General features: G+C 46.4%; 5 protein-coding genes across 5 annotated transcripts in view; 4 read left to right on the top strand and 1 right to left on the bottom strand.

Moving 5' to 3' along the window:
• Window positions 1-14,317, top strand: part of LOC140717751 (uncharacterized) — a 47,783-nt gene extending 33,466 nt beyond the window's left edge. Inside the window, exon 3 of the mRNA XM_073031466.1 lies at window positions 13,772-14,317. Within this exon, the coding sequence (XP_072887567.1) occupies window positions 13,772-14,174 (403 nt within the window). The 3' untranslated portion in view covers window positions 14,175-14,317. The remainder of the gene's footprint in view (window positions 1-13,771) is intronic.
• On the top strand, window positions 3,318-4,346 carry LOC140717477 (histone H2B-like). Its single transcript, XM_073031056.1, has one exon. It carries the CDS (start codon window positions 3,339-3,341, stop codon window positions 3,711-3,713), a length of 375 nt encoding a protein of 124 aa, XP_072887157.1. The 5' UTR covers window positions 3,318-3,338; the 3' UTR covers window positions 3,714-4,346.
• On the top strand, window positions 12,308-12,913 carry LOC140717476 (histone H2B 1/2-like). Its single transcript, XM_073031055.1, has one exon. The coding sequence runs from the start codon at window positions 12,399-12,401 to the stop codon at window positions 12,771-12,773; it is 375 nt and encodes a 124-aa protein (XP_072887156.1). The 5' UTR covers window positions 12,308-12,398; the 3' UTR covers window positions 12,774-12,913.
• Window positions 14,318-18,962: 4,645 nt separating the features above from the next.
• LOC140717750 (histone H1-like) lies at window positions 18,963-19,648 on the top strand. The gene has a single exon (XM_073031465.1). It carries the CDS (start codon window positions 19,008-19,010, stop codon window positions 19,638-19,640), a length of 633 nt encoding a protein of 210 aa, XP_072887566.1. The 5' UTR covers window positions 18,963-19,007; the 3' UTR covers window positions 19,641-19,648.
• An 830-nt stretch (window positions 19,649-20,478) lies between these two features.
• Window positions 20,479-21,195, bottom strand: LOC140717475 (histone H3). The gene has a single exon (XM_073031054.1). It carries the CDS (start codon window positions 21,154-21,156, stop codon window positions 20,746-20,748), a length of 411 nt encoding a protein of 136 aa, XP_072887155.1. The 5' UTR covers window positions 21,157-21,195; the 3' UTR covers window positions 20,479-20,745.
• Window positions 21,196-21,233: the final 38 nt, after the last annotated feature.

Raw genomic sequence — 21,233 nt, 5'->3', positions numbered from 1 at the left:
ATTCATCGGGAGAGTATTGGACACTGGACCGTAACGTCACATTACAGCTCTACCAGCCTTGGGGAAACTACTCTTGGAGCACGCGTACAGTTATAGTTGCCCTGTGATGAGAGGGTGACATTAAACTGGAGAGGGTGCAAAAGGGATTTAACAGGAGGCTGGATAGGCTGGAACTTTCTCACCAGAGTGTATGTGGCATTAGAGAGGCTGATAAAATAACGGCAGGCATTGATACGGTCAATAGTGAATCTGTTATCTCCAGGGTGATAGAGTTGGAAGCTAGAGATTACAGGTATAAAGTCAGAGTGGAAAAAAATAACTGGGACCCTGAGGAGCAGGTTTTATTCACAGAATGTGCTGTTTACATGGAACAAACTACCTCCAGTGATGGTATGGGGGGCAGAGTTGCAATATCTCTTGGACTGCGGAGAGGGAAGGTTCACAGGGACATGGGCCAAATTCAGGTAACTGACAATGGTTTTGTTTGGCCACTTGGTCAGCATGGATGTGTTGGGCTGAAGGGCTTGTTTCTGTGCTGCATAACTCAGTGACTAGGTCTGTTGCTGTGGCAGAGCGGGAGGGACAGTGTCAGTAGTGAGAAGTTTTGGGGAATGTAGACAGGAGAGTAAATGGTTGAGGATGGGGCAGATGGAACAGAATGTGGGGAAATGTGAGATTACCCATCCCCAGGAACAAACTGTAAGAGTTATTTCCACATGGAGATGGTCAGAGAGACCTGGGTGTTCTTGTAAACAAATCACTTGAGTTAACATGCAGATACAACAAGTAATGAGAGAGGCAAACAGTATTTTGTCCTGTGATCCAGGAGGAGTGGAGAAGAGGGGTACAGATGTCTCACTGGGAGTCTATAGGGCCCTGTTGAGAGCACTCCTTGAATATAGTGTCCGGGTTTGGTCACACTTCCTCAGGAAGGGTATCCCTGCAATAGAGAGAGTGCAGTGACTGTTCCCCACACTGACCGGGCTGGTTCCAGGGATGGAGGATTGGTTATGTGAAAGGAGAGTGAGTGGGCTGGGTCTGTATTCCTGCAGTTAATGAGAAAACGAGGAAATCTGTTAGATTCTTTCAGGATGTGACAGACAGCAGGCAAGGAGGATCTTTCCCCTGAATGAGAGCTCCATAACTGAGGAAAACACCCTCAGAATGAGGCGTAAATCACAATCACGAGAGAATCTGCTGATGCTGAAAATCCAAAGCAACACAGACAAAATGCTGGAGGAACTCAGCAGGACAGGCAGCCTTTATGGAAAAGAGTAAACAGTCGACACTTCGTCCCGAGACCCTTCCAGCAGATCTCGCCCTGGAGAAGGTTCTCAGCCTGAAGCATCGACTCGTTACTCTTTCCCATAGATGCTGCCTGGCCTGCTGACTTCCTCCAGCATTTTGTGTCTGTTGATCAGAGTGAGGTGACAAGCATTCAGGATGGAAATGAGATGCTATTTCTTTAATCAGAGAACAAAGAACATCTGTATTCCTTATATAACTAATCTGGAGCCTCAGGTGCTAGGTTGTGTCAAAGCTGAGGGAGAATTTTAGTCACTAAGTAAGTCCATTAGACCATAATATTTAGGAGCAGAATTGGCCTATCTGCCATTTCGTCAGCACTGATCAATTTTTCCTCTTAGCACTAATCTCTGCCTATACTCAGTGATTTGGCCTCCACAGCTTCCTGTGTCAAAAAAATTCTACCGATTCATTACTCTCTGGCTGAAGAAATTCCTCCTCATCTCCACTCTAACAGGATGCCCTTCTATTTTGAAGCTGTGTGGTCTGGTTTTAGACACTCCCACAACAGGAAAAGTCCTCTCCACATCCACTCACACAAGCCCTTTCACTATTTGATAGATTTTAATTCGGTAACCCTTCTTTCTTCGAAATTCCAGTGAATAGAGGCCCAGAGCCGTGAAACGCTCTTCATTAGACAAGCCATTTAATTCTGGGTAAAATTCTCCATTTGTGACGTAATGTCAGCACAAAAACTTCTGGATTTCAGAGATTTTTGCGTTTTGGAATCATGAATCAATCTGCCCAACATTAATCACTAGTTTGTACTGCAGTAAACACTGTTAATTTAACCCACGCAATCAAATGCAAAATAAAGACAGGTGTAAATTTAGAGTAGGGAAGTTGAACCGTACTTGGAGGTAAAGCCTGATTACTAGGCCTCAGAACATTCTACTCCCCAAATGGTCAAAATAATGCCAAGTAACAAGGTGGGAAATCATGCAACATGCAGAGTTACATGCCTCTTGTTATCTTGCTCCCTGGGATAAACACAAACCGGGCCTGATCTACCCTGGCGGGGTCGCCTGGGCAAGATTGTCTCATAATTAAAGACCCGAAACGCCCAATGACCCTAATTTGTATTATTGATGATGTGTCCCTTTGCACACCCGGTTCCCTAAGCCAAGTGGTGTTGAACCACGATAATGAAAGGCATCAGCCACTGTGTGGCTCCACTACACTACCCCATCCACCGTAGCCCCACATATCTCACCATACTAAACTCTACAGCCTTATCTCTCCCAGCCCCACATATACATCCACCAGGCCTACCCTCAAACCTAGTCCAGAGGTCCAAGGGGCACACAACCCCACAAACCCGATGACTAGTGTAAGGAGGAGGAAGATCCAATAAAGGCAAGAGTTGGACCTGGTGAATGAAGGCATGGGCCAGATCAAAGTGGCAGCGTTGCGTGACACTGAATCGAGAGTGACGATCTGAAGAAGCACAAGAGGGATGATTCTCCCACTGCCTGCATAATCTCTTTGTTATTTTGATTTTGTTCTGATAGTCCTCTGTCTATTTGCATTTTTTGGTATAATTCATATTTAATTCCAGTGTTTCTGGTCAATGTTGTGTCTGATGCAATGTGTCTGTGATGCTGCTACAAATCCGTTGTTCCTTTCACCTGTGCACAAATAAACTCGATATGAACTTTACATTGAAATGTCCAAATCTCTCCTTCGTTCTCCTGCCTGTGTCATGAACTAAACGTCTTATTGTTTAATTTTACAATATTTCATCTGGTTTTATTTTCATTCTGCTTTTGAAATTTGCGTTTCCCTTTTCAATGTCAGGCCGCACCCCCGCCTGTCTCTGCCCTTCTGTACTTCCTCCCGCATTAAACGACAGCGGCAACCACCACACATTGGCGCCGCGTCGCATGCGTTCTGATTGGTGATGCTTTTCACCAGACAGCCAATGGAAATGCTCAGCATTCCCATCCTCATTAACATACCACTTTGAGCGCTGCCTATTTAATCCGCGCTCCAAACAGCTTCTGCTTATTATTGTGTTTAAAACCGACGAGGAAATGCCTGATCCACCGAAACCCGCTCCCAAGAAGGGCGCCAAGAAAGCTCTGTCCAAACCGGCGAGCAAGTCTGGCAAGAAGCGCAAGAGGTCGAGGAAGGAGAGTTACGCCATCTACATCTACAAAGTGATGAAGCAGGTTCACCCCGACACCGGCATCTCCTCCAAGGCCATGAGCATCATGAATTCATTCGTGAACGATATTTTCGAGCGCATCGCGGGTGAGGCTTCCCGCCTGGCCCACTACAACAAGCGGTCTACCATCAGCTCCCGGGAGATCCAGACCGCCGTGCGCCTGCTGCTCCCCGGGGAGCTGGCCAAGCACGCCGTGTCCGAAGGAACAAAGGCGGTGACCAAGTACACCAGCTCCAAGTGAAGACAAGTTTGCTGACTAAACAAACCCGAAAATCAAAGGCTCTTTTAAGAGCCACTCACGGTTTCATTAAAAGAGTTACTAGATATTGAGACATTGATTTGAGGTAAAGTTGGACATTTCTTGTTGATGAGCTCATTCAGAATCTTATCTCCGTCAATCAGAACTTGCTGTCCGCTGCTCAGTATAATCCCGATTTCTCTGTTACATTCCTGTGTACCGGCACAAGATCGTTACGCACCCCTTCCCCATCATTTCCCTCTCTGTCATCAGATTTCTCTGACGTGACACTAATTATTGTTTCTGGTATAATTACTGTGGGGAATGCGGTTCATTAAGCTTTGTCACATTTTGGTTACTTCTCTTAACCCCATTCCAACGCGAGAGCTGAACACTCACGGTTCGTTCAGAGTATTGTTTAAAGCTCCACTTTCTGAAGGGCGACCCGTTGGTAAACTGACAGTTTACACAGTGACCGATCGCGAACAGAAGCTGAGAATCTGTTTTATTCCAATCGTTCATCAATTGAAAGAAATCGGTGAACTAAATTCCCAGACACCATCGCAATATTAACTACACTTGGTTTAAATGTGTTGGACTTCATTAACGGGGGTAAAGGGTCGACAAACAAACCTGTTGTAGTTTAATTTCAGCAACAAAAGCTCTTTGGCGGTCTTTTACAAATTTCAGTTTATTTCGGCGGTTGGACAGTTATTTTCCGCGCTTCTACCGTTTCTGTCTCTTGATTGGTGAATAAAGCAGCTCTCTGATTGGAATATTTGCTGTCCAATCAGATAAGGCACTGTTTCACCAATCATAGATGCCCCGCTACATTACTGCAGCCGGTACAAGAAGGGCTACTGCGCGCATTTCCAGAAGCCTGATTTCTAATGATCAAGACTTCAAGTTGATTTCTGATTTATCAAATTTATCTGAAGTTGTATGTATTCAGGAAACTTGTTGTTAACACATTTAATTTCTTCCTTCCAGTATTATATCGTTATTAGGCGTGATTTATTTATAAGTCTGGGTTTAGATTTATATCGGGGTCAAGAGGCCACTTTCAGTAGGTGGAACTTTGGTAAAGCAAATTGGGAGAAGTTTTAATGTTATATGTGATGAACAGAACGTCTGTCTGGACTGAATGGTGAGGATGATGTGGATTTATTCAAAGAAAGGTCACATTAATCATCAAACGATGGTGGAAGAAATTCATATTAAGAAGTGGATTAATAGGAGAAAGGCTGTACCATGGTGTATGGAGGAGTGTGCTGAGGCAATTATTCAGGGAAATGTGGCATTTTGGAAAGTTATGAAGTATCACTATCCGCGTGATCTTGTTAAGAGTAACAGGCCACAGGCCATGGTGAGGAAAGTAGTGAAGGTTGTGTAAAAGATTTACTAGAGGTCATATTGTGAGAGTATTGGAAGGACTATTAAACTTGGAGATATTTGGGGAATGATTAAGAAAATGGGGGTGTGGGATTCATAGGGTACCCAGTATTGATGGAAGAAGGTAATATAATTGTTACTGAAAGAGAGAAGGCTGAGTACTGGCTCGGTCATTTGCTGCAATTTATTATCAAAATAATGAAGAGACTCAACAATGTAGGGATAAAGCTTTAAGAGAATAACTCAATGTGTTGGAAACCAGCTGTAGCAATGATAGCGATGTAAGGTTTGCTTTGTGTGAATTTAAGATAACTATTAATAGTACAGGTCAGATGGCTCCAGGACAGGATGATCCATGTGTACTGTATGCTTAGACACATGGCCAGCAGTTCTCTTGAGATAATATTACATTTTGTGAATCATAATTGGAGTTAATGGCCATCTTCCATCCTCATGTATAATCACAATTGTAACGTCTATTCTAAAACCTGGGAAACCCCAGTTGGATCCTTCTAGTTAAATGTCCCATTTGTGTAAATTTATGGAATGTACGGTAATAGAGTAGTTGAATTATATTTTGGAATAGGGAGGTGTTAACATACTGGATTAATTTGAGGGGGCAAGTGCCACATGTCCCAAAAGCAGTCAATGTTATAATGCAGAAAACTCACCCAGCTACTTCAACACAGCGAGCTTCCACAAACAATATACTCAATGGAGATGTCAATCCATGGCCTCCTATACTGTCGCGATGATGCCACACTCAGGTAGGAGGAACAACACCTTGTATTCTGTCTGGGCAGCCTCCAATCTGATGGCATGAGCGTTGATTTCTTGACCTTCCTGTCATGCTTCCCCCCCCCCCCCCATCATTCCCCATCCCCTTTTCCCTCTCGTTGCCTGCCCATCACCTCCCTCTGGTGTTCCTCCCCACTTTTCTTTCTTCCATGGACTTCTGTTCTCTCCTCTCAGACTCCCCTACTCCAGCCCTGTATCTCTTTCACCAATCAACTTCCCCGTTCTTTACTTCATCTCTCCCTCTCCCAGTTCCACCTATCACTTTGTGTTTCTCTCTCCCCTCCCCCACCTTTAAAATGTACTCCTCATTGTTTTCTCCCCAGTCCTTTTGAAGAATCCCGGCCCAAGATGTCAACTGTAAGTCCCACTCACTTAGAAATGCAGATATGTAACTTGAGGTTCAGCAATGCTGCGGATAAACTGTAAAGTAACACACACAAAGTACTGCAGGAAGTCAGCAGATACTAAGCAGAGGAATAAACAGTCTAGATAGGATGAAGTGTCTTGTCCCATAATAATCACTATTTATTCCTCTCCATAGATGCTGCTGCGGCCACTGAGTCCCTCCAGCATTTTCAAACATAAACCTCTGTTTTCTGTCAATCACTTTGCCAATGTTGCTGAACTTTCATTTGTAGCCTCATCCTCCTGGTCTGATTCTTCTACTCCCCATAAACTCGAGCCTCCATCACATATGGAGCCCCAAGGCCATCATTGTGCTGACCCCTCTTGTTGCTGCTCCATCAAATATTTATCCACCATTCTGCTGTCATACTTTAGAGGAGAGCGTTGTATTGCAACAGCCCGGCTGTGTGAGGCACAGCCCTTCAAAATCAGTGAAAATGACCCAAACCAATGAATAGAGGAGGACAGGAAGATTTTAACCACACAAGACTTCATCCTTGGTCCAGAGCTGTGAGGAATGAAGACTATTTGGGACAAAACCCTAGTGAATTCATCTTCTGCAGTTTTCAGAAAGTCATGGATTTAATTCAAAGTAAACCTCTTCATCCACAGACTGGTGACCAGTTGCAACCTGAATATTATATGGTGAGTGAGAGGGGAACAGCAGGGATGGATTTGAAAGCTCTGGTGTGGAATAGGATCATGAGCAGATACCAGATGGACTGAGTGGCCTCTCCTCTGTACATTAGCTGTGTGACAGGCAGGAAGCACCTGAGACACAGGATTTGAAATAGAGCTGATTAATTTGTCACAGATCCACAGTATTAATGCCCGTTTATTTTCAGACTAACATTAGCAGAACAACCCTCCAATGCTCAGTGACCAGGGTTCAGTCCTGGGTGTGATGAACAGACGCAGTATCTGCAGAATATTACATGAAGAGTCTCACATGAACTTCCAACTAGATTCAGTCACCATGATGGTTAAAATGTTCACCTAGAGCTTATTTCAACTTCCTCCCTGATGTGAAGTTGCCAGTGTCTCAGCAGGTGGGATGACTGAGTAAATTTCTTTGCTGACACAAGACCGAAGTGGATCCTCTATGTTTGATAAACTCACTGGAGCCTCACAAAGTGGGTGAACTGAATTAATCTCTTCCCACGCTCAGAACAGGTGTGAAGCTATACGGAGAGACAGAGACAGCTGAGACAAGTCTAGCTGCTCACTGGTGTGAACTGGCTGGTGTTGTATGGGCTCATGTGACTGAATGAATCCCGTCCCACACACGGAGCAGGTGAAATGCCTCTTCCCGTGTGAACTGGCTGTGTGTCTGCAGGGTCAGTGGCCTGGTGAATCCCTGGCAAAATGAGAGGCGGTGAATGTCAGCTCACCGGTATTAACTCTGTGGCCATTTATCAGGTCAGATCAAGGACATGTCCATGTATTGGGGTTCTCCTTGCTCAGACTGGTGTGCTGTCTTCTCAACCATTTCCTCCTTCACATTCAACGATTGGTAGCCTTCAAATGCTGGGGAACTGGCAGACACATCAGACCTGACACACTGTTGTGTTTGAGATTCTCAGTCAGAAATTCTTTGCCTTTTCTATCCTGTGAAATATTTGCAAAGAAGATCAACAGGTGAAAGACAACATTTTAGCTAAGATTAATTCAGTTTTTGTGTTGATGTCTGATGTCACTCTGTTAAAGTGAAGCTGAACACTATTCGGAGGAACGACACTTCTAACCGGCCAGAGTTCAGACATAAGGAAACAACATCAAATTCTGTTTTCCTCTCTGCCCATCAAGCCGTGACTTGGCTCAGTTTGTCTCTCTCCATTAATATAAGCTTCATATTCTAGGTAGACGCCACAGACCTCCGAAGACACACAATACTTACAGGGTTGCTTTGTAAGAGTTTCTGCTGATTGTGACCCTGCTGGCATTCAACGGTGGTAAACTCAGAGTCAGCAATGCCATTGAACCTGAAGTGAATGTGATCGGGCTTTCTCGTTGCAGACTGACACTGCGGTATTCTTGCAGTGTGAAAGCTACTGGTCACTTCTTACCCAGTATGTTACTGTGGGTTTTCACAAATAAAATGAGATGAGGCATTTTCTGTTTAAGGAACACCATAACTCATTTATTGTCCTCCAAACACAGAAATGTAAAAACAGTTTAAATAAAACTTCACGTAATTGCATCATAACATCAGCCCTGCTTCTTAAAGAGAAACACAAGTCAATGTTGGTGGTCGTTAATTATGGACATTTCCACCCATTACATTAACCGACACAGACCACCCCCCCCCAAATCCTCTCACTGTACCCCCTCTTTGATCTTAGCAGTTTATTTCCCTTCAATGTCACTTGCAGGATGATATGTACAGACACAGCAAGGTCCCTCAGTGTATCAGCGCTCCTAAGGGTGTTGCCATTTACTATGGAGTTTCCTCCAACATTTGACCTGTAAAACTCCTCACACGTCCAGATTAAACTCTGTCCCCTATTTCTCCGTCCCTGTTTCCAACTGGTCTACATCCAGTTCTGTCCATTTGATAACCTTCCTCACCACCCACAACTGCACCAACATTCATGTCATCAGTGATCTGATCAGCCCGTGTGTATTTTAATCTGATCAGACAGATCAGAGGCCCCATCACTGATCACTGTGGACACACTGGTTACATATCTACAGTCAAAATCATTCTCAACTCCATCAGCCCTAATGTTGCTACACAATACACACCATTCAAACCCTCCCACAGAGACTCGAGGGAAGTTACATATTTATCACAAGCCCAGAGTTGGATTCAATGGTCTGGTCTTGTTGCTCTGGATGCTCTGCTGCAAAGTCCATTCAGAGTAGTTCAATGTAACCAGATACATGATCCCTGAGATACCAATATACAACATTGTGTCACAAACAAGAGAAAATCTGTAGGTGCTGGAAATCCAAGCAACACACACAAAATGCTGAAGGAACGCATCAGGCCATGCAGCATCTATAGGGAAAAAAGTAGTCAATGTTTCAGGACAAAATCCTTCAGCAGAACTGGAGAGGAAAAGCTGAAATGTAGATTTAAAAGTTGGGGGTAGGGGAGAGAGAAAACAAGGTGCGAGGTGAATCCTGAAAGGGGACGGGTGAAGTAAAGAGACTGAGAGGTACAGAATGAACCCCATACTCCCACACTGTACCAGAGAGTGACAGGTACAGAATGAAACCCTCACACTCTCACACTGTAACAGAGACTGACAGGTACAGAATGAACCCCACACTCTCACACTGTAACAGAGACTGACAGGTACAGAATGAACCCCACACTCTCACACTGTACCAGAGACTGACAGGTACAGAATGAACCCCACACTCTCACACTGTACCAGAGACTGACAGGTACATTGTGACCCCCACACTCTCACACTGTACCAGAGACTGACAGGTACAGAATGAACCCCACACTCTCACACTGTACCAGAGACTGACAGGTATAGAATGAACCCCACACTCTCACACTGTACCAGAGACTGACAGGTACAGACTGAACCCCACACTCTCACACTGGACCAGAGAATGACAGGTACAGAATGAACCCCACACTCTCACACTGTACCAGAGACTGACAGGTATAGAATGAACCCCACACTCTCACACTGTACCAGAGACTGACGGGTACAGAATGAACCCCACACTCTCACACTGTACCAGAGACTGACGGGTACAGAATGAACCCCACATGCTCACACTGTACCAGAGACTGACAGGTACTGAATGAACCCCACACTCTCACACTGTATCAGAGACTGACAGGTACAGAATGAATACCACAATCTCTCACTAAAGCAGAGACTGACAGGTACAGACTGAACCCCACACTCTCACACTGTACCAGAGACTGACGGGTACAGAATGAACCCCACACTCTCACACTGTACCAGAGACTGACAGATACAGAATGAACCCCACACTCTCACACTGTACCAGAGAGTGACAGGTACAGAATGAACCCCACACTCTCACACTGTACCAGAGACTGACAGGTACAGAATGAACCCCACACTCTCACACTGTACCAGAGACTGACAGGTACAGAATGAACCCCACACTCTCACACTGTACCAGAGACTGACAGGTATAGAATGAACCCCACACTCTCACACTGTACCAGAGACTGACGGGTACAGAATGAACCCCACACTCTCACACTGTATCAGAGACTGACAGGTACAGAATGAATACCACAATCTCTCACTAAAGCAGAGACTGACAGGTACAGACTGAACCCCACACTCTCACACTGTACCAGAGACTGACGGGTACAGAATGAACCCCACACTCTCACACTGTATCAGAGACTGACAGGTACAGAATGAATACCACAATCTCTCACTAAAGCAGAGACTGACAGGTACAGAATGAACCCCACACTCTCACACTGTACCAGAGACTGACAGGTACAGAATGAACCCCACACTCTCACACTGTACCAGAGACTGACAGATACAGAATGAACCCCACACTCTCACACTGTACCAGAGAGTGACAGGTACAGAATGAACCCCACACTCTCACACTGTACCAGAGACTGACAGGTACAGAATGAACCCCACACTCTCACACTGTACCAGAGACTGACAGGTACAGAATGAACCCCACACTCTCACACTGTACCAGAGACTGACAGGTACATTGTGACCCCCACACTCTCACACTGTACCAGAGACTGACAGATACAGAATGAACCCCACACTCTCACACTGTACCAGAGACTGACAGGTACAGAATGAACCCCACACTCTCACACTGTACCAGAGACTGACAGGTATAGAATGAACGCCACACTCTCACACTGTACCAGAGACTGACAGGTACAGACTGAACCCCACACTCTCACACTGGACCAGAGACTGACAGGTACAGAATGAACCCCACACTCTCACACTATACCAGAGACTGACAGGTATAGAATGAACCCCACACTCTCACACTGTACCAGAGACTGACGGGTACAGAATGAACCCCACACTCTCACACTGTATCAGAGACTGACAGGTACAGAATGAATACCACAATCTCTCACTAAAGCAGAGACTGACAGGTACAGACTGAACCCCACACTCTCACACTGTACCAGAGACTGACGGGTACAGAATGAACCCCACACTCTCACACTGTATCAGAGACTGACAGGTACAGAATGAATACCACAATCTCTCACTAAAGCAGAGACTGACAGGTACAGAATGAACCCCACACTCTCACACTGTACCAGAGACTGACAGGTACAGAATGAACCCCACACTCTCACACTGTACCAGAGACTGACAGATACAGAATGAACCCCACACTCTCACACTGTACCAGAGAGTGACAGGTACAGAATGAACCCCACACCCTCACACTGTACCAGAGACTGACAGGGACAGACATTGTGTTCTTTAATAAACCTGGAGAAACCACATCACACCTCAGTACAGCACCACTTTGACCACTTTATACAGCAATGGACTGTCTTGAGATTCTTGCTCAAATTCTCTTCTATCTATAATTCTGTACAGTATGTTTATATTTTGTGAATGTTGTGTCTCCGATATGACTACAAACTCGACTTTCAACCTCACTCAGAAATAGGTCTCTCATGATGACAATTTGACCTTCGATCTCCTGCTGCCCTGTTTCATTACATAAACGTTTCATATTATCAAGTGTGTGTTTTTCTCATTCCATCTGCTTTTCTAGCGGACACCATGGGTCGAATGGCCGAATACTGCGCCTGTACTTTATGGTCCATTTTGTATTTTAGATTTCCTTCCTGCCGAATTAACCGGCAGCGGCAACTCACCAGATCAGCGCCAGGTCCCAGTCCACGGTGTTAGCCAAAACGACAATGGGCAGCGGAGAGAGAGAGTTCAGATTGGTTGAATGTATTACAGATATCCAATGAAATGAATTGACTGCATGAAAATTTTCTTCGAATAGCCATTGGGAATCCAAAGCATTCCCATCGCTTATTAGCATACTGCTCTGGGTGCTGCCTATTTAACTCGTGCTCACGGCCGATTCCGCTTATTTCTGGGTCTAAAACGGTCAGACGAGATGCCTGAGGCAGCGAAATCCGCTCCGAAGAAGGGCGCCAAGAAAGCTCTGCCTAAATCAGCGGGCAAGGCAGGTAAGAAACGCAAGAGGCTGAGGAAGGAGAGTTACTCCATCTACATCTACAAAGTGATGAAGCAGGTTCACCCCGACACCGGCATCTCCTCCAAGGCCATGAGCATCATGAACTCGTTCGTGAACGATATCTTCGAGCGCATCGGGGGCGAGGCTTCCCGCCTGGCCCATTACAACAAGCGGTCAACCATCACTTCCCGGGAGATCCAGACCGCCGTGCGCCTGCTGCTGCCCGGGGAGCTGGCCAAGCACGCCGTGTCCGAAGGGACAAAGGCGGTGACCAAGTACACCAGCTCCAAGTAAAGCTCCCCAGTGAGATGATCGAAAACACAACGGCTCTTTTAAGAGCCACTCCCAATTTCAATGAAAGAGTTGTACTAGCATTTAGGTAATAAATTACACATACTTTATGTCTGGTGACTTTTACAAGAGCTAAATCGTGGTTGGAATAAACTCCCACTGAACTGACAAGGAATTGTTACCCCCCACGCTTCCCCATCAGTCCGTCCCACTCGGTATCCATGCCAAGCGGAGGATTGCGGCCGTTGTTGTTTTATTTGTGGCTTCTGGAGTTTATTGGTTCCAGTTGGGTAACTCCTGAATCTCATTTCAACTCGAGCCTGAAAGACCTCATGGCTCTTTCATATGGAGAAGCGTCGACACTGCTTCTTATAGATGTTGCCTGGCCTGCTGGGTTCCACCAGCATTTTGTGTGTGTTGTTTAAATTTCCAGCATCTGCAGATTTCCTTCTGATGGCTCTTTCATATAATAACTTTATAAAATTGCAGACTAGACTCTGGTCAAAGTTTGAGAAGAGTTGTTTTCCATAACCTGATAACGTTCACACAGTGACCGACCGCTGGCAGAAGCCGAGGGTCAGTTTTATTCGGTTCCGTTACGGGTTGAAAGAAATTAGAGAATTGAGTTCCCAGACACTCCAATATCAACTACACTTAAATCAAATGTGCCCGGTTTCAGTAACAGAGGGAAATGCGAAGACCCAATCTTAGAACAGATCTGCAATTATTTAACTTGAAAATACATTTGAACAATAGATTTATTTTTTGGCGGGCTTTCTTCCAGATTTCAGTGCACTTTGGGGAGGAGACGGTTATTTTCCGCGCTTCTACCTTTACGGACTGCTGATTGGTGATTAAGGCAGTTCTTCGATTGGAGCATTTCTCTTCACCAATGAGAATAAGCAGGATTACACCAATCACAAACATCAGTTTGCATTCTCAAAGAGGGTATAAAAGGGGCCAGTTGGAGCGGTTTGAACATTCCTTCATTCTCGTTGGAGTAATATCGTGACGGTGGAAATGTCTGGACGTGGAAAAGGCGGCGCTGGCAAAGCTCGGTCCAAGGCCAAATCTCGCTCGTCTCGGGCTGGGCTGCAGTTCCCGGTCGGCCGGGTTCACAGACTCCTAAGAAAGGGCAACTATGCTGAGCGGGTGGGTGCCGGAGCCCCGGTCTATCTGGCTGCTGTGCTCGAGTATCTGACGGCCGAAATCCTCGAATTGGCCGGCAACGCGGCCCGGGACAATAAGAAGACCCGCATCATCCCCCGGCACCTGCAGCTGGCCGTCCGCAACGACGAGGAGCTGAACAAGCTGCTGGGAGGGGTGACTATCGCTCAGGGCGGGGTGTTACCCAATATCCAGGCCGTCCTGCTGCCAAAGAAAACAGCCGCTGCGAGTAAGTGAAGCGACGTAAGCTGAATCTATTTACCCAAAGGCTCTTTTCAGAGCCACTCACAATGTCTGTGGAAGGGCTGAGCGGCGGCTGCTTTCCGTCCGTTTGATATCCTGCATCTGTCAATGCCTCGACATGTTTCTTCCGCGAATAAACCAATATAAATCTGCAGGGAAACCGGTTCGTTTCAGTCCCGGCTCGTTTTCCCCTCTGTCGACCGAATGTAGCTCTCTCTCCTTGCAGAGAGTCAGCGGGTTCCCCAGGCGCAGAGTCGTGAAATGAACTTCCGGAGTCAGCCCCGAGAGGGAGAATTTAATCTCCGATCACTGAACGACTCCGCTCTTCATCACCCAGAACCGCGTTGTCTGGGTTCCACATTGCGGGTTGACCCGGACCGTTCCGGTGTGCAGAAGGCGGGAACATCGCCTGTTCGTTGCTTCATGAGCGATTCCCATCGCCTCACAGAAAAATAACATTTGCGTTTTACATTTCAGAATCAAATTTATTATCACCGGCATGTGACGTGAAATTTGTTAATTTAGCAGTAGCAGTTCAATGCAATACATAATAATAAATAAAACATAATACAAAAAACAAGTAAATCAGTTACGTATATTGAATAGATTATTTTAAAAATGTGCAAAAACAGAAACTGTATATTGGAAAAGTGAGGTATTATCCAAAGCTTCAATGTCCATTTAGGAATCGGATGGCAGAGGGGAAGAAGCTGTTCCTGAATGGCTGAGTGTGTGTCTTCAGGCTTCTGTATCTCCTGCCTGACGGTAACAGTGAGAAAAGGGCATGCCCTGGGTGTTGGAGGTCTTTAATAATGGACGCTGCCTTTATGAGCACCGCTCCCTAAAGATGTCCTGGGTACTATCAGCAGCTTCTTTCGGTGCTGTGCAGTAGCCCCTCCACACCAGACAGATGCAGCCTGTCAGAATGCTCTCCGCGGTACAGCTACACAGGTCTCTGACTGTCTACAAAGGTACGTTTACCCTGTGGAACCGACCGTATTTACTGAAAAAAACTCGTCCACCCAGGCCTCTGAATATAAATGAACATTTTGCGAAAGAGACCCTACTAACTGTCTTCATGCCAAAGAAACCCATCGATTGATCACCTTATGACTAAAGAAATTACTCATCTCTATTCTAGAGGGGCATCTTTGTATTGAGGGTGTGGTCTGGTCCTAGATTCTTCCATTATTGGAAACATCCTCTCATATCAACGCTATCTAGGCCTTTCAACATTCAATGTGTTTCTATATGATTCTACCTCATTCTTCTAGACTCCAGAGAGTATAGTTTGCATAGTGAGGCACTTAGCCAGATCCAATAAAAAGAAGTTAGATTTAAAGAGAGCGGTCATTGTATGAGTGGGCCAGAATTGGAGTGGGGAGTTGAGGCTTCGGCACTTCTGAGAGGTGTAGGCTGTAGGAAGATATGTTTTTCTTTATTCTTTATTTCCTCTGTATTACACATTTGTAGCAGAAAGGATGCCAGACAAGATACTGCCTAATGTCAGCGTCACAAAATTGTCTTGGTGGAAGGAGACAGAGGGTGGGCGTGGCAGCTTGTCATTCAGGTTGGAGGCCTCTGACCAGTGACGTTCACAGGGATCGGTTCTGGTACTGTCATTTGTCATCGATGTGAACAATTTCTCTGACATTGTTGTGAACGTGATTAGTGAGTTTGCAGATGACAGCAATGTTGGTGGCAGAGTGGACAGTGAAGATTCTTTGAGAGTACAATGGGATCGAGATGACCTGGGGAAGTCGGACAAAGAATGACAGATGGATGTTGATGTGGACAAGTATGAGCTCTTGCATTTTGAGAAGTCCAACCAGGGAAGGACCTGCACAGTAAATTCTTGTTCCTTGGAGAGTATTGCAGACAGAGTGTCCATGGAATACAGGAACATCATTCACTGGAAGTGACAACACAGGTAGTCAGGATGGTGAAGATGATGTTTGGCCTATTTGTCTTCATTGGTCAGGGAATTGAGTTACAGGATTTGGGATATCATATGACAACTGTAATCATCAAAGTGAGATTGCACTGTATTGTGCACAGTTCTAGTCACCCAGCTACAGGAAGGATGTCATGAAGCTGGAAAGTGTGGAGGGAAGTTTGATGAGGGTGTTACTGACACTGGAGGATTTGAATTATTAGCAGAAGTTTGGACAGACTGGGACTCTCTTTCTCACCAGAGAGATTAAGGAGCTGTCTGGTGACCATCCAAAGGTTTACAAAATCAGTAGGCAATCACTCTTTGTGTCAGGGTAGGGAAGCATAAATTTACAAGACAATTGTTTAAGGTGAAGGGGAAACATTTAAAGGCTACCTGACAGGTGGGGGGATGTTGCATGTTTGATTAGGGAGACCAACACTACAGTAATAAGTGAGGAATTTGATGAGGTCTTGTAAGTAGAGGTTTTAAATAAAATGATGAATGGTGATTTTGATGGGATTACACTGCTGGCCTCCCAATAGGCTTAGGTATTGTGGAGCAGATATGTTGGTTAATCGCAAAGAGGTGTAATGGGAACAGGCTTACAGCAGTCGGGCATTTTGACTTCCCCAGCATTAACCAGATTACCTTTGTATGAAAAGCTTGAGTTTCCAGGAGTAATTTGGCAGATGCAGGATCAGTTCATCCCTCAGCAGAAACAATATTTGAAAGGGAGAATGAGGCAACCATCAGCAACAACAGAAGACAAAGGCAGCATAAAGGAACATGAGAGAGCAGAGAATATCACAAAAGTTAGTGGGGAGCTAAAGGATTAATGGACTTCAAAAGAACAGAAGGTAACTAAATTGCAATATGGAGAGAACAGATGAATTATTAAAGTAACTGGTCAATAGTATAAAGGGGAATAAGAATTTCTTTCAGATAGTTAAAGAGTAAAAGAGGCACGAATGGATCAGGTTTCAGGTTTCCCATTCTCACCTTCGGAATCACATCCCTCCCTGATCCTCTTTTACACTGTTTAGTTTATTCTGTATTTCTAATTTAACTGGGCAATCTTGATCATTTAGCACAGCGTGATAAATGCATTTCAATGGTGAGGCAGTGCACATTGCAATAGACAATAGAGAGTAGGTGCAGGAGTAGGCCAATCAGCCCTTCTGGCCTGCACCACCATTCACTGTGATCATGACTGATCATGCACAATCAGTACCCCATTCCTGCCCTCTTCCCATATCCCTTGACACCGCTATCTATAAGAGCTCTATCTAACTCTCTCTTGAAAGCATCCAGAGACTTGGCCTCCACTGCCTTCTGGGGCAGAGCATTCCATATATCCACCACTCTCTGGGTGAAAAAAGTTTTTCCGCATCTCTGTTCTAAATGGCCTACCACTTATTCTTAAACTGTGGCCTCTAGTTCTGGACTCACCCATCAGCGGGAAGATGCTTCCTGCCTTCAGTGTGTCCAATCCCTTAATAATCTTATATGTTTCAATCAGATCCCCTCTCATCCTTCTAAATTCCAGTATATACAAGCCCAGTCGCTCCAATCTTTCAACATATGACAGTCCCGTCATTCCAGGAATTAACCTTGTGAACCTACGCTGCACTCCCTCAAGAGCAAAAATGTCCTTCCTCAAATTTGTTGACCAAAACTGCACACAAAGTCAAACCAGTGTAGAACTTACACTGTGAATGGTCGGTCATTAGGGAGTGTAATGGGCCGGAGAGATTTAGGGGTAAATCTCTCACGCAAAGTTCATTGAAAGTGGTGTCACTGGTAGACAGGGTGGTGAAGAACGGGGTTTATCATGCTGGTCTTCATTAGTCAGGGGACTGAGTTGCGACATTATGTTACAGTTGTGTAAGTGACTGGAGGCCACACTTGTATTGTGTACAGCTCTTGTCACCGTTATAGGAAACGGGGTTAAACTGGGGAGAGTGTAGAAAAGATTTCCAAGGATGTTTCCCGGCCCTGAGGTTCTCAGTTACACAGAGAGGTTGGTCAGACAATGTCCGTCGTCCTTTATTCTTTGGAATCAGAATCATTGATCACTGTGTTATATGACAAGGAATCTGTCATTTTATTTTGACGGCAGTACAATGCGATGAAGGTGCAGATGTGAACATTGTGTCAGCAGAACGCCAAGAGATTCTGGGAATCGCGAACAACGCGGACAAAATGCTGGAGGAACCCAGCAAGTCAGGCAGCATCTCCCACCAGAGTCCTGAGGAAGGGTCTCAGCCCGAAATGTCGACTGTTTATTCCCACCATTGATGCTGCCTGACTTGTTGATTTCCACCAGCATTGAATGTGTATTGTGTCAGAGAGAGTGAGTTAAAGGAGCGGGCGGGTTAGACCAGTGTCACTGTGTTTGTGAGTCCGAACACATCGTAGGATTTCTCAGCGCCTCCTGTAGAAAATGAAAAGATTTCTCTGTTACGGAAGCGCCTCACTCCCCAGCTCAGTCCCGAAGAGGAAATTAACCGCAAAGATTTAATTAGATTAAATATTTCAGCCATAAAGCAGAGAACAGGTCAATGATCGGGAGAGCGAACGCGGCAATGCAGTAAGGAAACGGGTTAAAATAGAAAGCGCTGCCTTTAATCCCGATTAAACTTTCTTTCCAGCGAACATTCCGGGCTCAGGGACGGACAGGGACTAGTCCGAGTCTCCGCAGCGTCCGATTTGAATTGGAATCGGCGAGTTTTTGAGGAGAGAGAAACACAGAAAAATGAAGCTGCCGGGAGCTGACAGCAGGATGTCTCCGCCCCGTCCGCTCGCTGCCTTTAAATTGCTCTGTGCCACCGCCTTTCGCTTCATTTCTCATTCAGTTCTGATTGTGAGAAGGATTTACCAGAGTCGCCGACATGACCGAGACAGCACCCGCCGAAACGGCTCCTCCAGCCGCACCCGCCGCCGCAAAGAAGAGTCCCAAGAAGAAGGCGGCTGCCCGGAGCAAACCAACCGGTCCCTCGCTGGGTGAACAGATCGATAAGATCGTGGCGGGTTGTCACGATAGGAAGGGTATGTCCGGTACGGCCATCATTAAGGCTCTGGCCGGCAGCGGTGTCGATGTGGTGAAACGTCGCCACCAGGTCAAAATGAGCATCAAGAGGAGAGTGGAAAGCGGCTCCTTGGTTCAGGCCAAGGGCTCGGGTATTTCGGGATCCTTTAAATCCGGTAAAGGAAAAACTGCCGTGAAGGTGGTGAAGAAAGCGAACAAGCCAGCGGCAAAGAAATCTCCCAGTAAGAAGCTTGGCGCCAAGAAACCCGCGGCTAAGAAAGCGGGAGTTAAGAAACCAGCAGCTAAAAAAGCGGGAGGTAAGAAACCAGCGGCTAAGAAACCAGCAGCTAAGAAAGCGGCAGCTAAGAAACCCGCGGCTAAGAAAGCGGCGCCGAAGCCCAAGAGCCCCAAGAAAGCCGCAGCCCCGAAGACGAAGGCGGCCAAGAAGCCGAAGTCGAAATCCGCAAAACCCAAGAAGACAGCAGTCAAAAAGTGAATTAAGAATACACCATTTGTGTGTATCTGAACCCAACGGCTCTTCTCAGAGCCACCCACATCTCAGAAAAGAGCTGATTCAGAGTGTTGTGATTCCCGCGCCGGGTCCGATTGAGTTTTCCGGGGGAACTTCTCACATGGAACCCGAGATTACCGGTACCTCTGACGTTTGGTGCGGCCGTGCCGTCTCAGTGTCTGAAATGAGACGTGGATTCCCGAGCTGAGATTGAGAGATATGGGATGTGGGCAGTTTCAGGCCCAATTCCTTCTCCGATCCGGGAGAGAGTGACTGAGACATTGACACCAGCGGAGATTTAGCTGAGTTGATTGGGAACTGCTGAAACCTATGCGAGAGGGGAGGGGGCGTGTTGAGAGAGGGATCCGTCTCTGGGGACGGACTGCAGCGGGAGGATATGTGATAAACTACCCGGTGGCATTGCCGACTGACCTTCATTCAGGCCCCAGCTACAAAACTACATAGTTAATTTACACAAAACACCAATACCAAAAATGTACGAGAGTGAAATCTAATGTAAAAAATCACTATTTCCTGGTAGTCACCACCCCCCTGAAATCCCCCACTGTACCCCTCGCGTCGGCATGCTCCCACTCCAAGCACAGCGGGCAATAACGTATCCCCATGTCCAAAGCAAACAAAACGGTAACAGCCGCACCAGTTGTACATGACAGGTTTGTGGGAGAACTGAAGGGCCAGATGAGATCCTGACAGGGAGGGAAGCGCGTTAAGCTCTGGATGCATTCAAGAGAGAGTGAGATAGAGCTCTTATAGATAGCGGTGTCAAGGGATATGGGGAGAGGGCAGGGACCGGGTACTGATCGTGTATGATCAGCCATGATCACAGTGAATGGCGGTGCTGGCTAGAAGGGCCGAATGGCCTACTTCCTACTGTGCATTGTCTATTATCTCCTATCCCTCGCTGGATTACCCTGTCTGCACCGAACTGATGCTCGGGGTCAATTAGTGCAAAACCGATCGGGAAGGCAGATCGCTACTACAATAATGATCAGCAAGCTACAGCCCTTTCCTTTGCCGTGGTAGTGGCTCTTAAAAGAGCCTTTTCTGGTGTTCGGTGTGCAGGCTGGGCTTAGGCGCGCTCCCCGCGGATGCGGCGGGCCAACTGGATGTCCTTGGGCATAATGGTGACTCGCTTGGCGTGGATGGCGCACAGGTTAGTGTCCTCAAAGAGCCCGACCAGGTAAGCCTCACTTGCCTCCTGCAGGGCCATGACGGCCGAGCTCTGGAAACGTAGATCGGTTTTGAAGTCCTGAGCGATCTCCCGGACCAGGCGCTGGAAGGGAAGTTTGCGGATGAGCAGCTCGGTGGATTTCTGGTAGCGCCGGATCTCCCTCAGAGCCACGGTGCCGGGCCGGTAGCGATGAGGCTTCTTCACTCCGCCGGTGGCAGGGGCGCTCTTCCGCGCCGCTTTGGTCGCCAACTGTTTGCGAGGAGCTTTTCCGCCAGTCGATTTGCGCGCTGTCTGCTTGGTGCGGGCCATTCCGCTTCGGGAGTGAAAACACAGGCTGAAATACAGGAACAAGATAGACGAAACAGGCTCCAGAACAGGCTTTTATA

The sequence above is a fragment of the Hemitrygon akajei genome, chromosome 28, assembly GCF_048418815.1.
Source record: "Hemitrygon akajei chromosome 28, sHemAka1.3, whole genome shotgun sequence".
NCBI lineage: Eukaryota > Metazoa > Chordata > Chondrichthyes > Myliobatiformes > Dasyatidae > Hemitrygon > Hemitrygon akajei.
This window is presented reverse-complemented; position numbering and strand designations above follow the sequence as displayed.